This window comes from Girardinichthys multiradiatus, chromosome 14 (genome assembly GCF_021462225.1).
Source record: "Girardinichthys multiradiatus isolate DD_20200921_A chromosome 14, DD_fGirMul_XY1, whole genome shotgun sequence".
NCBI lineage: Eukaryota > Metazoa > Chordata > Actinopteri > Cyprinodontiformes > Goodeidae > Girardinichthys > Girardinichthys multiradiatus.
Window position 1 is genome coordinate 34,287,085 of NC_061807.1, and position 14,348 is coordinate 34,301,432.

Below are 14,348 nucleotides of genomic sequence, written 5' to 3' on the forward strand. Positions count from 1 at the left end.
TTTTATTTGTATTTAGGTATGTGTTCCAAATTTTATTTGTATGCATTTTGCACAATGATACAAAAGTGCAGCATGTCTTATTACATTGCAAAGACAGAAGGAAAAAGTCCACAAACTGCATTAACAAGGTCCTTGAAATCCTTCAGATGAATCTCAGCCTTGACACAAAATTTGCAATGTTAAAATGAACTCCTGCATATGATGCATAGAGTCCCATTGGTTCCCTACCTTTGAAATATAGGCCTTGATGCCTTCGGCCAGTTTGATGCAGGGTTCCCCAAAGAGCTGGGCCAGCTGATCTGGGATGTCCTGGTCTTTGTCCAGAGCATTCAGTAAACTCAGGCACTTTAGCTCCTCTGTCACTCCTTGACTACGCACCTATATGGCAAACAAGGATGGAAGAAGAAAAATGTCAGCAGAGACAAATATAAACCAAAGTGCTGAAAAAGTAACAAGTTACCTTCTTTCTTCCTTTTAGCAATAAAAAAAAAAAAAAGAAAATGTATATTTTCTAAATGTGTTTATTTACGTGTTCAGCCTTTTGGCTCTCTTGTACTGGAACACAGACCAGTAGTGATTGTTGAATTAACACCGATACAAAACATTGAAAACACATAAAAACACTTTCCCTCATCCATGGCTTTTTGGTTGAAATTAAAAACAAGTAGTCCCAATAGAAACTTTAACCTTTATTTGGTGTATTTTCTGAAAAAAGTCTTAACCCATAATCCATCCATTGTCTATACCCGCTTGTCCTTGCAGTCACTGGGTGACAGGTGTAATACATCCTGGACAGGAGGCCAGTCCATCACAGAGCACCACAGAGACACAGAGGACAAACAACCATACACACACACAACTGGGAAGAAGACAGAAGGACGCGAAGAGAACCCACGCAGGCATGAGAGAACATGCAAACTCTTTGTAGAAAGACCCCCAGGCTGGGATTGAAACCCAGGACATTATTGCTTCAAGCCAATATGTTGAAGTTTTTCATTGCCATTGAGCTCTCCCTTTGTGCAGAAAGGAAGCAAAACACAAACCGAAAAGATTCAGATATGCAGACAACATGAAGACATTTAAAAGAAAAAGAACCACGATCTCCTAAAACTACTAAGACAATCTTGTGAACATGACTGACAGCATTATTTGATTTGTTTATTTCACTGTTGAAATCGACCTGGCATTGGGAGATCATTGATCATTATTTCTCTCAGAGGAACTTGTAGAAAGGCAACAAATGTTAAAAATGGTACTGGTACACAGAACAGGTACTGACAAAGTTGTCTTCAAATTGTAACCAAAACGGTTAAGCAGCTTATGATTACCGCTTTCAGGTAGCTGAAACATATCTAATGGTGTAGCAACTTTGAATGCATTTCAGTTAAGTTTTCTTATAGATTGAACTCTCATTTCAACAATACCTTTGTGAGCTAAAGGGAAATTGTGGATTTCTTGATACTTTCTTTCTTCATGCCCTCTAGTTTGACTGTAACATACCCATGTGTAATCAAAAAGGTTCTGTAATTTTGCGGCAAGGGTTAACAGGGTTCCTACATACTCAAGAAGTCTGGAATATTGAACTTTGGAATGGAATTTGCTTCTATAATTTTTCAGATCTGGAAAGTGTAGAAAATTTTTTAAATCTTTTGATTTTCCAAACTTTTTAACCTTCTCAATTTTCTAAAAGACAAATGTCTAATAATACTTAAATGTAATATTAATCTTTCTGATTTAATATTTTCACATGCATTCATTGGATTTGCCAAGCCACTCCCTAATTTTAACACATTACTCTTCAGTGTAAGGCTTTCGTAATGAGGAAACATCAAAAAAGAACCATAGCTCATAGTGTTTCTGTCTCACTTCGATTTTTTTATCATAATGCATGAGAAAGCCGACTGTGATCGGCTGCTGCCACTGTACAGGCATGTTTTTGGGGAGAGGGAGAGGAGAGGTGGGGGTGGCGTAGGTTGGTGTCACTCTGGGATTGTAAAGTGCACGCTACTTTGTGCTTTTGTCCAACATAAAATAGCCAAAATACCTCAACACGACTACTGCTCGGGCCCTACTTGTCAACGATGTCGTTCACTGGGTCTTACGTCTTTTCTTCTTTGGGGAACACATTTTTTTTTCTCTTTTTTCAGTTATGTCCTACCTGTTACTTGAAGTAAGAGGCTACAGCTGCACAAACATTAACCATTAGCGCCTCTGGCTACTTCTGTGCTGTCTGCGTCAATGTAACTTTGCATGGCTCTATTCCAGCCACATGATTGGTCCAACGCGGAGCAACTCCTATATTTATTGGCTATTCATCTTGTCTGTATATTGAAGGTCTATATCAAACTTTTCTCATATGTCTATTGAGGAAAAATTATATTAAGATATATATATTGCTAATCGTTTTATTGCCCAGCTCTAGGCCGAACTATGGTTTTAAAATAGGGTCTAAATGCCAAACTAAGCACTAAACCTTGTATTTTCAAGAGTCTTACAAGCAAAAGAAATTCACAAACTGTCATTTGTAGAATATGCATTTAGTTGAGGATACGTTATATTTTCTTTGACAAGTCCAAGAGGTCCAGATATTGACATACAGGTGATTCAAGCTAATCTAGATACAACTAAAACTGTGGAACAGCCAGATGCCACAACCAATAGCATTACACTGTTTCATTACTGTGGTTCCTGTGGGAAATTTCAAACTGGAAAATTGTGGAATTTTGTAATGAAAGTATGTTGGAACCCTGGGTGAAGTGCGAAATCTGTGTGAACTGAAATGGGTGAAAGTCTTTGCTTTTGGAGCTGTGTGCATGCACACGCGTGTGTGTGTTCATCCTTCAGGGAGGTTTTCATGGTCTAAAAGTTCAGCTAATGACTCTGTAACAAGCACTGATGACGAGAAAGAGATTACACCGTTGCACTCCTTCAACCCCCTGATTTAGTTTTATAAATTTCTTTCCACTTGACCTCTCTTCTCTAATGAATGCCCTTCCATTTTTTGCTTTCTATACAACTTTCTTTGACATTTCTCTCTTTCTCTAGATTATTTTTTCTTCCTGTTGCATAACTGTCCAACTTGTTCCTGTTGGAGATAATGGTGTGAGGACAAGTGAGTCTTTGTGTGTGTGTGTGTGTGTGTGTGCGTGTATGTGTGTGTGTGTGTGTGTGTGTGTGTGTGTGTGTGTGTGTGTGTGCGTGTATGTATGTGTGTGTGTGTGTGTGCGCGCGTGCATGCGTGCATGTGTGGAAATCAGGCCTAACGGAGCAAGAAACAGAGGGGACTTACGGTAAAGAAGGGTCTTCTTTTAAAAAAGAAAGATGTCGCATCTCAACATGTTGCCAACTCCTCAAAGGATAAATCATTCTCCTTCTTAATAGATTTGCTCATCTTTTAAAGGACAAGTCATCGGGTTTAATTGGATACATGTGTCAGCTTCCAGTTCCAACTTTGCATCTAGGTTGAATAAAACATTTCACATAATATATGTGAAAAACAGTGTGTTAAGCTGGGAAAAAGGTCAGTCTAACTTTTCATAATAAAAAAGCCCACCCAAGCAAGAAGTGAAATGGTTTGCCTTTTTACACATACTGTTTAAGAAAAACAAAATTTACTGCGAAGACAGCTTAAATCTTAACTGAACATATAGTTATTTAAGGGAGTACTGGGGCTTAGAATATTTTTCTAAACTGTGGCAAGCAGTGAGTCTACACTTGAGACCATTAATTTACAGAGACAAACAGTGGAAATTTATGGGTAGACTAGAGCAAGCCTCTCTTTTAGCTCACTTGTTCAGCTTTTCACTCACAGAAATGCACTAAAAGATCACAGACACACCTATTTGTACATAGCAGTGCTGCAGAATAAATAATTTTAAAGTCATTTTTATACCTTGTAGATTATTGTTTTGCTTATAGTTAATATTACTAATACTATTACTGCTACTACAATTATTAACAAATCCGAGTTAGCTATATTGGAATCTTGATTGGGTCTCAAATATGTAGATGAAATGTTAAGTCAGGGTCACCAGCAAGTCATCATAAAGGATTGTTTTTTTTTTTTAACAAATGTAGACCACGGTGGAAGACCTCACGGAAAAAACACCAGCTATGTTAAGTTGTATTCTGCAGTACTCATGCTTATTGTCCAAAATACAGCACTTTTTTGACCATCCAGCTCCCAAAGAGCTGGACGAATTAATTCACAATGCTAGTGAATGAATACATCTTTATCAGGTTGTTTATTTTACCAGCAGACATGCTGCTTGCATAACTTTCTGCTAATAATAATTTCAAAATATGAAAAAAAAAAACAAGCAAATTTGTGACTGGTGTCCTTACTCCTGTAGTCAAGCTGTGACTGATTTTTTTTAATCTTTTGCCACCAAGAAATTCAAAGCTATGAGAATTACCCCTGATTCAGCTGACTGACACCTGAAGTGAAGGGTGTTATTCTACACTTTATTTGACTAGAGAAAACCATCAGACTGTCTAATATATTTTAATAAAATCAATTAAAACCTCAGGAATGATATGGGACAAAATATTGCAGTTTTGACAGTTCTGACTTTTTAAACCTGTGGTTTTCTTTAAAACCTGCCCATGGTGGAGTACCTTTATCCATGTTTTTCAACTGTCAAATAATTCAACAATAGCATATTGGATTACAGTATTTTCGTCTTCCCAGTTGAAAAGTAAAAACATCGCATGTTTTTTTTTATTAGTCTGTCAGCAAGGACTTGGTTATGATATAACATCTAATGGAAGACAGTTGAGGTGCACTAAAAATTGTCAGAGGCAGAACAAATCTTGATACAAAGAGACGTGTATCCAAAACAGAATCGCTGGCTTCTAAAATGGCATAGCAGACAGGTCCAGAATCCGTTGGCACAAACAGCTGGGCCGCTGCTTTAAATGTGTCTCAGGGAACATTGGTTGAAAGCTGTTTTTGTGACAGCTCAGACAGTGTAAAAACGGCAGAAAATCAATCTCTGAGGACCAGAAGAAGAAAAATCTTTAGGTGTCTCTTTGGCACACAAGGGGCAGACGTTTTGCTGAGAATACTAAACGGGGCCCAAATGAATATTAAAGCAAATTTTTGTGTCAGAATAAAACAAGATACATGTTTGGCTCAGTTGGAGTCTGGTGTGTTTTCACATTAACATACTAAAGAGTACTGCAGTAAATAGTGAAGCATGGAGGTGGGAGTATCAGGAGTGAAGCTGCAAAAGGTCACATTTTGGTGAGAAAATTTATGTAGATGCTGTGTTAGAAGATAAAGACAAGAAAGGCCTATGACCTGTTGAAGCAAACAGTATGAAACAACTAAGCCAGAAATACAGAGCTGAGGAAGTAAAGCATGGTGTAAGACTGAGGCCTGGAAGGAGGGAATAAATACCAATGTGCAAAGTTGATTTTAATCCCTCTTTGAAATCAGCTTTCTTCTAACTCACTTCTTCATATGTCCCCCATTGTTTTTCAGAGTTGCACTGACACAAAGAGAGCACAGTAGGTCATCGCGGATCATCTGCGTATAATCAGGACACTTCCCAAGAAAAACTGCTGACAGTGGAATCTGGGGAGAGACACTCTGTCTATTGTAAGGGATGGGATGACAGCTACCACTGGCTTAAGTATTGGGGAGGTGCCCACATGCATGAGAAGATCTGAGCTTTCTCTGCAGAAGAAAAAGGAGTGTAAGAAGACATAGTTTCTTTCTGGTGACTATGCCAAAACACACTCCCTGTTTTGGTGGCTATGGTTGAAGGATTTATTGTTAATGAGGAGTGTCTTTTAATATGAGAAAAAAAGTTTCTCTTTCAAGACCATGCATGCATGTGTGGTCAAGCAGGTAAGGGTGTCCATTAAGTTTTGATAGTGACGGTAGGGAGTGTTTGATCTATTATGGGAAACAGTCTTGCGAGGAGATAAAGGTCATTACTATCACTACCCTCAGCTAAAAACAAGATTAGAAGTAAACTGTTGGCTCCATTACTGAAGACATACAAGGTCACAGGCTAAAGCCAAAAACATAGAGAGAGTGTATTTTTCTATTCTTGGGATTTATATTGCATGAGCCACCTAACTATAGTCTGCCAAAACTATGATAAAATACTGTTATTAATCTAGAGAAATGGCAGGAAAGGTATTTTCCCCTTCTAAATTTGACTCCAGTTATTTTTGGATGAAGCAACATCAATATTTTGGGTTGTGCCCCTGTGTTGGTTAGATCATCTCATTCAACTTTGAAGCTCATCTAATTAGTCAAAACTCAAAAGTGATGAATAAACAGTTAAAAATACGTTAAGTTTGCTTAAATCTGCAAACTGAACAGTCTAGTGATTAGATGCAAACTGAAACATATAGCGCAACTATTCTCCAAAACGCTTTACTGTCCGCCAGGAGACAAAAGCCACAATCTTATCCAAATTTTTATCTTTCAACAGTGATAAAGTATACAGCTGGCTCTTAATCAATTTTAATACAGACCTGAATTGGAAAGAGACATAGAAAAGCTGAAGGATGTCCAATGTTTAGAAGGTAAATTTCATCTTGATCTAAGTGGCCATATCAAATATACTCTGCCTTCGTTCTGTCATTAGTTGAGTAAAACTGTTGGAAAAGAGAGGAAAATGTGAGCTATTCTGTAAGCCAGTGTCAACATGCAGGCCTCCAGAGATGGGGGACTGAGCCTTTATGACTGTCATGCCCTGGGAGCATGCACTTGGAAATCCTCCATGGTTTGACTAAAAAAACCTCACTCTCTGCTATTTGTTCCACCAACAGCAGTTCCTGAAGTTGCAAAACAGGCTCCTTGCAGTATCATTGCGGGAATAAGAACAACAGAGAGTCAATAGGAACAAACCGAAAGTTGACAAAAGTCCAGCCAAGGCAATTTGAATTTTAGCAACTGGTTCATTTGTGTTTTTTGGAAAACAGTACTGATAGGTTTGATTACTTGCTCTGCAGCTCCAAAATGCTTGATAATTTAGCAAATGTTTTTTACACGGAGTATTATACACACAATTACATAGCACATGTATGTATATTTATATATATATATATATATATATATATATATATAAATAAATATACACACGCTGTAGGCAAGCCATGGAATCCTAACAAGCCACTGGCAAGTCTAACCCTTGTAGCACAGAAGAGGTGCAGGCTTTTCTGTGCATCATAGGAGACTAATGTCGACCATAGCTCTGTCTTCTGGTGTCTTGGAAAAATTATGACATGCAGTTCAGTTGAACGGCTAGGAAGCACAGCACACATCGCTGATTTTCTTGAGGTGGGGCTTCACAACAGGTTTTGTGCTAAGTAAAGCGAGGTTGTGCGGAGTGGAGCCATGCGGTGCTGGAACCGTGATTGTAAAAGAGGCAAATGTTAGGAAAAGATTAAATTGCAATATTTTTGGGAAAAAGTGAAAAAAAAAAAAAGGACTGTGATTACTCCACAGTTCTCTCATCCTTCTCCTTTTTCCCCCAACATTCTAATGTCCCATCCACTTTCAATGACCTTTAATATCTTAGTCACTAAAATCTATTAGCTGAATGTGAGACTACACACAGTGATATTTTAACGACAACTGCAATTCGATTCATCTCTACTTAAAAGTCACCCTTAAGATAGTGCAAGAAGTCGATACACTCAATGGCATGCGTTGTCTTGACATGCAAGCTGAATGTCTTGCTTTACCCTTAGAGCTGACATATTTTACTTTCCAGTAACTTCACCTGTAAATATGACAAGTAATTAACTAAACTTGGTGACACATGCTCAACAACAGCTACCACCCGAGCAAATGTTCTTCGACCACATAGAAAAAAAAAAAATCTGAAAGACACCTACTGATGTCTAAATGTGGTTGAAAGGTGGCTGGGATTGATCGAATGGGTTTACTAAGCTTCACTTTCAACATCTGTTTGATCTCATTCTGGACAAGATCGATGGGCTGAAGAAGTTCAAAAGGCAACATATTGTTTCTGGGCTAAATTAAGATAAGCATTGATTAACATTAAATATGCTTAAAAATGTTCAGTGATGTCCAGTTTTTCAGTATGAAGATAAGGAATGTATCTTTACAATTTCTAGATTATGCAACAAATAGATATCCAGAGCAAAATGTACTAGATTAATTTCAGAATAATTTTAATAGGGTAAAACCAATTATTCTTTTTCATGTCAATACCTTAGGTGTCCAAACGTACAGTTCATGAAACTATAACAACAATGAAGACAAGAAGAAACACACCGTTGATTACAAGGCTAATGAGTCTTTATAAGGGAACATAACTCACCAGGTGTCTGACTTTGTGAAATTCATCCTGGAAGAATACCCTAAATCTATTAATGCAATGTAAAATCAGTTTAAAATTAGCTTAAATAAATCCTAAACAGAGCTGAGTTTCAGTCAAATCAGTTTAATCATGAAACCGGTTATTATTCATCTTTGCTTTGATCATTTCTGCCTGATTATAACGTGGCTGTATTTCTGTTGGCAGCTGATAGGTTTGTGCGGCGATTTGTGCTGACGTATTTCTTTAGGATCTGGGGAATATCTGGTCATTTAATTTGACTGCATTATTTCACTACAGTAATAACAAACCCAGATTTTTTTCATGTTAGATCTTACATTTTGAACAGTGCTGAAAATATCAAAGTAGCCCAAGTTTCCCTTAAGTACCCTTTATAAAATAAACTACAATATTTCTGTTTTACATTTCAGACATCGCTAAAAGCCAGGAACAACAGAAACATTCTAGAAACATGGTTGCACTGTCAGAACCTCATGTGAAATCATTCATACATCTCCTGCACTGGAGATAAACCAAATTATGGTTTTAGGGAATCATCTGCCCTGCTACAGGCAGAAACACACATACAGTAATGGATGTTTAAGAGATTAAACTAACTTTATTTCTCTATTCTTTGCCAGAAGACATGCGGCCTCTTATATCTGTCCATTCTGGTTTGACAGACCGGGCTCCAGAGAGAGCCGTGGCGATCCTAATGCCGAGTCTCTCAGGAAGCAGCAAACAATGCTTCACTGTTCCCCGCTGTGTGTCTATGCATGTGTGTGTGGGCATGTATGTACGTATTACGTGTGTGGACTCGATGTGTAATTCTAACAGTGTACCGGTCTGCATTTGTGTATGTGTGCTTGGCTTTTGCAAGACACCAAACATTGAAAAGAATCTCTCAGAGGGCCACTTGGAAAGCTGGCCCCAATTTTGTGTTTCTCTGTGTGTGTCTGTGTGTGTAGAGTTCCTTGGCAGCGCAGAAGTCTCATTTGAGAGGATTAGGAAGAGGAGAAGCAGCCACGTAACTCAAATCCAACAAGGCAGAGTTCTGGAACGAGTGTGTGTGTGTTTTTTGGAGGGGAAACAGCACAAAGAGGGAAGGAGAGAGTTTGCCGTTAGTGACAATGGTTTTACATTCTCTGAGATTAAACAAATAAGACAGGGAGCAGAGAGCGACACAACAGCAGAGACCTCGTTTGCTGTGACTTGGCTCATAATTCACTTTGTGCAAACTAGGATCCGGGAAAGAACAACGGTCTAAAAGTATTGTCAAAAACCCCCTCGGAGGAACACGGTGGAACCTGCCTTGTCATGTTGTTTAACTCAGCCTGTCACTAAAGTTTCTCATACTGAAAAGTATTTGGCATCCTGCCATCTGTGGCATCTACACAGAAGGCTGCAAAGGAGAAGACAGTGATGTGGCAATAAAAAGTGCTTTAATCAGACAATATTTGAGGTTACTATTGTGTAAATAAAGTGTACTTGTGATTAATAATGCGTAATTGATGGATAAATGTTAAAAAAAAGTACATTAATGCTGTCGTCAAGTCATAACAAGTTAAGTTTTTAAAGTTTTAGAAGATGTGACAAGTTGTGGAACCCTTAACTAACAATTTCCCAGCCAGTACTCATGCTTGTGTTGCTTTATAAAGATAAATGTGGGTATTTGCTTCAGGAGATGCTTTAGTAAAAGCCCAGTGAACCCTGAGATGATAGAAACTCTGTGAAAAGGTAACTTTAACTCTGAATCAGTGACTCAAAAGTAACCCACAGATTCAGTTACGGTGATAATTAATTCGGAGAACATAATCTGCTAACTGGCAGGTTTTTCCTTAAACTCAATAGGTTCTCTCAGACTCCTCCCATCCTGCTGAGCCTTAAACACACAGACATTTCCAGTACACATAGGCACATAACCAGAACATTGTGTAGTTTTTTTTAGGTACCTAAACAGACATTTCCAGTATTTTTGAATAAGGTTCTGTAAAGTTGTCACCAATTGTTCCTTTACCTGTATTATTAAGATAAATCAGTTTGCAAATCATGTGGATTTGTATCAATCCGCCTGATCAGCTGCAACTTGTCAGTTTTTTCTGAAAAAACTTTTCATATTTGCCACAGGCTGTCAGAAGCGCAAAATTGTTAAAGATGGTTCCTGTGCTGTTCCCAACCCAAAGAATATTACATAGGGCCATGGACATTGCTTTGTGAGAAAACGGCAACATGCCTAACAATGGTCTCTTTCAAAAGTGTAGACGTTCAATATCCTCTAATATAATGCTGTATCCCGTGGATATGAATATTTTCAACTTGTTTAAAATAGCTAAAATCATCTAAAAAAAAAGAGAAGGAAACCATCTGACTAGCTGTTAGCTTAACACAGCTCTGATGATTTTGTTTCTTTTTTCAAACTCACAGCGATACGTCATCTTTTAACTACACTTCAGGTCACCTCACCTACAAATATTTAAATGATCCCTTTAACCCTGTAAGTGTTACGCTTATCTGTAATGTAGCAACTACATTAGCCACTCACATTCATTTGTAAAATGTACTATTGTTTTAAAAAAAGTGTCCTAAATTAAGATTTTAAAAACTTTGTCTATCCATGTCTATATGACCATTTTAGATTTTGAGAAAACAATGACACCATAGCCTACATTGTGAGTGCTTAATAGTGCCTTATGTAGCATGCATTAGAAACCACAATAATGACGCAATTTTTTAAATCTTTCTTTTACAGTTGTTTCTACATCAGCCAATGAAAATCAAATTAAAAACAAGCTGCAACTGTTTAAGGTGGATTGATGGCTTTGGTTGTAAATTACCTTGCTGTGTTTTTGACATGTATTAGGAACAAATCAACGAGATGACAAATGTCCTGCCTAGGCAGTTTGAATTTTAAGACCTCATTTTGTGTTTTTTGGGAATCAGTTCTAATAGGTTTGATTAATTGCTCTTAAATACAAATCAAGGCAAACGAAAGGGCTCTCTGTGTTCCAGGGCTTTTAGTAGCATGTACAGTGTTGGCAGTAATGAACCACTGTGAAAAAATGACATGCTACATCCATTCAAAGAGAGTACGGCTCATTTGCACCTATAGTTAGCAACAACTATGGGAACAAAGCATTGATCTAAACATGCGGCTTATTATTTTGTTCCTGTTAGCGAGAAATGTGATTTGTTTTCTGGCTTAGGCAAGCCTCACATAATCACACGTTGCTTGGTGATGGGCGAGAATGAGTCATTTTAGGCTTTTAATTGCAGATGCCCGTGTGTGTACAGGTTTGCCTATATAAGTTTATGCTTTTCCTACTCTATCATGCCTTTAGGGCTTCCTTGTGCTTTTGGCAGGCAGCCAGTGCGTGGCTGACAATGATTTATTTGTTGTAGGCAACTGATTTATCCCTGTTATATGCTAAATGTCCATCAGCCTTCTCAGCAATCAGTCATATAGTGAAGCAATGAAAGGGGGGACTTTGTTTGATGAGCAACAACAGCAAGCCCCCCCCCCCCCCCCCCCCTGCACACACACACACACACACCCCACCCCCAACTGTCTGCCAAAACCCAAGCTGTTATGTACTGTACCCAAGTACAGTACATAACAGGGCATTTATAATAGAATGGGGATATAAAAAAACCCAGGCCTGAAAGTGATAAAAAGCCCCGAAACTGATCCTCCACTTCCAAATGTAAGCACTGCAGCCTGTACTCAATGAGTCACTTATTTTTCTTCAATTTTTTGTCATCTTAGGGTGTTTGGTCTTTGTAAAATTCCCCTGATCACAGAAACACAAGCTTGAAAATGTTAGTCTTTAGACACTGTGTAGGTACAGCTCTCCCTTTTCAGAACTGTTCTCTGATAAGATGAATATGAAAGTGAATGTAGTCAAATGACAAGGCACTGAGTCATTCAGTGAGACACATTAGAAATACTGGGTGCATAAACTTAGCTGACACGCTGTGGGATCTGTTTCTCATTCCAAAACACCCTACGTTTAGCTTTAGTTACTACATTGACATTTTTGGATGCTGAATTTGGGAAAGACTGCTTCTATGTTCAACCTGATCTGAACCATAAGTCTCTATGAGGGTTCTGGAACAGCTACATTTAGTAGGTTGCATTTCTGAGGGGAGGTGTCTTTATTTATGTAACAGATTTTAACTAAGGGCTTTTGATAGCACTGTTTCCTCAGGAATAGGGTCCTTGGCCCTTCTGTGTGGAGTTTTCATATTTTCCATGTGGACGCATGATCTTTCTATGGGTACGTCCTCCCAACATCCAAAAAAACATGCATGTTAGGTTAATTCACGACTCTTTATTTCCCTATCACCAGTGTAAATTACCCATTGCGCTATCTCTAAATTTTTCTTGTTCTCACCAAGGAGGGTTTCCTGATTGTTTTTGAAGGGGTGGGTAAATTGGTAGGACTATCTTGCCCTACGAACACAGATTTTGAAGGGGGTGGGGCGTGGGGGGCATTGCAAATGCAAGGTTTCACACCTGCACTAACAGAGGAAGTGTCAGAATTTTGTCACAATATCTATTTTGAGTTTGGATATAATGTGTTTTAGGTTTCCTATCATAGTCATATTTAAAGGTAGATTCACACCTGAGGAAATTTCATAATCTGTACATGCATCCAGGGTTTAGTTTTTGCAGACATTCATGTGCAGCCCAGATTTTTGACACCTTTCTTAAACTGAATTATTTTTCCTTTTAATAGCTCTCTTAGATCTGTGTGCTTACTTTGATTCCACTTTAAACACGTTCTTCCACAAACACATGTTGCTTTTCTGACTTAAATGAGAGCACATTTAGTTAATTAGGTAAACATAAAAAAGTTGCTCTGATAACAGCTTTAAGGGTAATTTTGTAATCAAAATGGATGTTTTTCCTCTTTGCGCATGATTACATAATTACACTATAATAATCTGTCTGTGAGATTAAGCATGTAAATTCAAAGTAAAATTGCACAGATGGATTGCACATTAAGACTCTTCATTTGCTTTGCACACTCAACAACAACCCAAAGCTCGAAGGTGGCCTTGTTATGCCGAAAGGCGATGGAAAAATTAACTGAGTTAGTTTCTTCCTTTGTGTCTTTTGCGAGCTTGCTGTAAGTTTTCTTTTTGTCATGAGGAATGCAGAATGTCAACTAACAAGCATGTGCTTCTGAGACCTGCGGAGCACTAATACTCAATTGTTTTACCTGCCAAGCACAACGTCAAGTCATGCAATCATGTTTTGTGTCCACAGTGAAGGGCGGGTGTTGCATGAGCTAATATTCGTGACAGTGTACACAAACCTACAGCAAGACAACAGAAAACCACTCCCTGCTTGCGCATGTGGGAATGATGACCTTTCTTTGTGAATTTTTGCCCCTTTGGATTTCTTCCAATTTACAGAGTTTAAAGATATACAAAAGCAGGGTGGACCTGCCTGCTGTGTCTTTATTTCTGTTTTAACTTTCTTCTTGCTTCAAACAATTAACTATGTCACTGTTTGGAAAAAAGGAGTTGTTAAGATTTGTGGAGATAATGATACAGACAGTGTGGCTCCCTCTGAGTTTATGGCAAGTTTCATCTAACCCGGCTACAGTGAATGTTAGCTTTTCTTCTATGAGTTGAATTTTTGTTTGTGATATCATTCAAGCAAGGGTAAATAGGAAAAAATAGGAAGTGGAAGAAAAGGAAAATGACAAAACATTTTTAGGTTTGGAAGCAGACCATGTGCAACGGACTTTGCATTGTCCAGGCAGGCTGATGCCCCACGGTCAAGCCCTCAACATAAGTTAATGGATATTTAGATTCTTAATCCACGATTTATTCTTAATAATATTATATGCAAAAGTAAAAAATACTCTTATAAGACATCTGAACACCATCTAATCCATAATATCAGGTGTAAGAAAAAACAAACTCAACTGAAACCTAAATAATTGTGACACACAACACTTAGGGTGACCAGATCTCAAAAAACTGAATGTGGGACAACAAGGATGCTTATGAGGGACATTGTGGGACACAATA

At 38.1% G+C, this 14,348-nt stretch overlaps 1 protein-coding gene across 1 annotated transcript in view; it reads right to left on the reverse strand.

The window, feature by feature from the left end:
- Positions 1-14,348, reverse strand: part of tnfsf10l (TNF superfamily member 10, like) — an 86,496-nt gene that overhangs the window by 44,627 nt on the left and 27,521 nt on the right. The window contains exon 2 of the mRNA XM_047386041.1: positions 229-378. Within this exon, the coding sequence (XP_047241997.1) occupies positions 229-378 (150 nt within the window). The remainder of the gene's footprint in view (positions 1-228; positions 379-14,348) is intronic.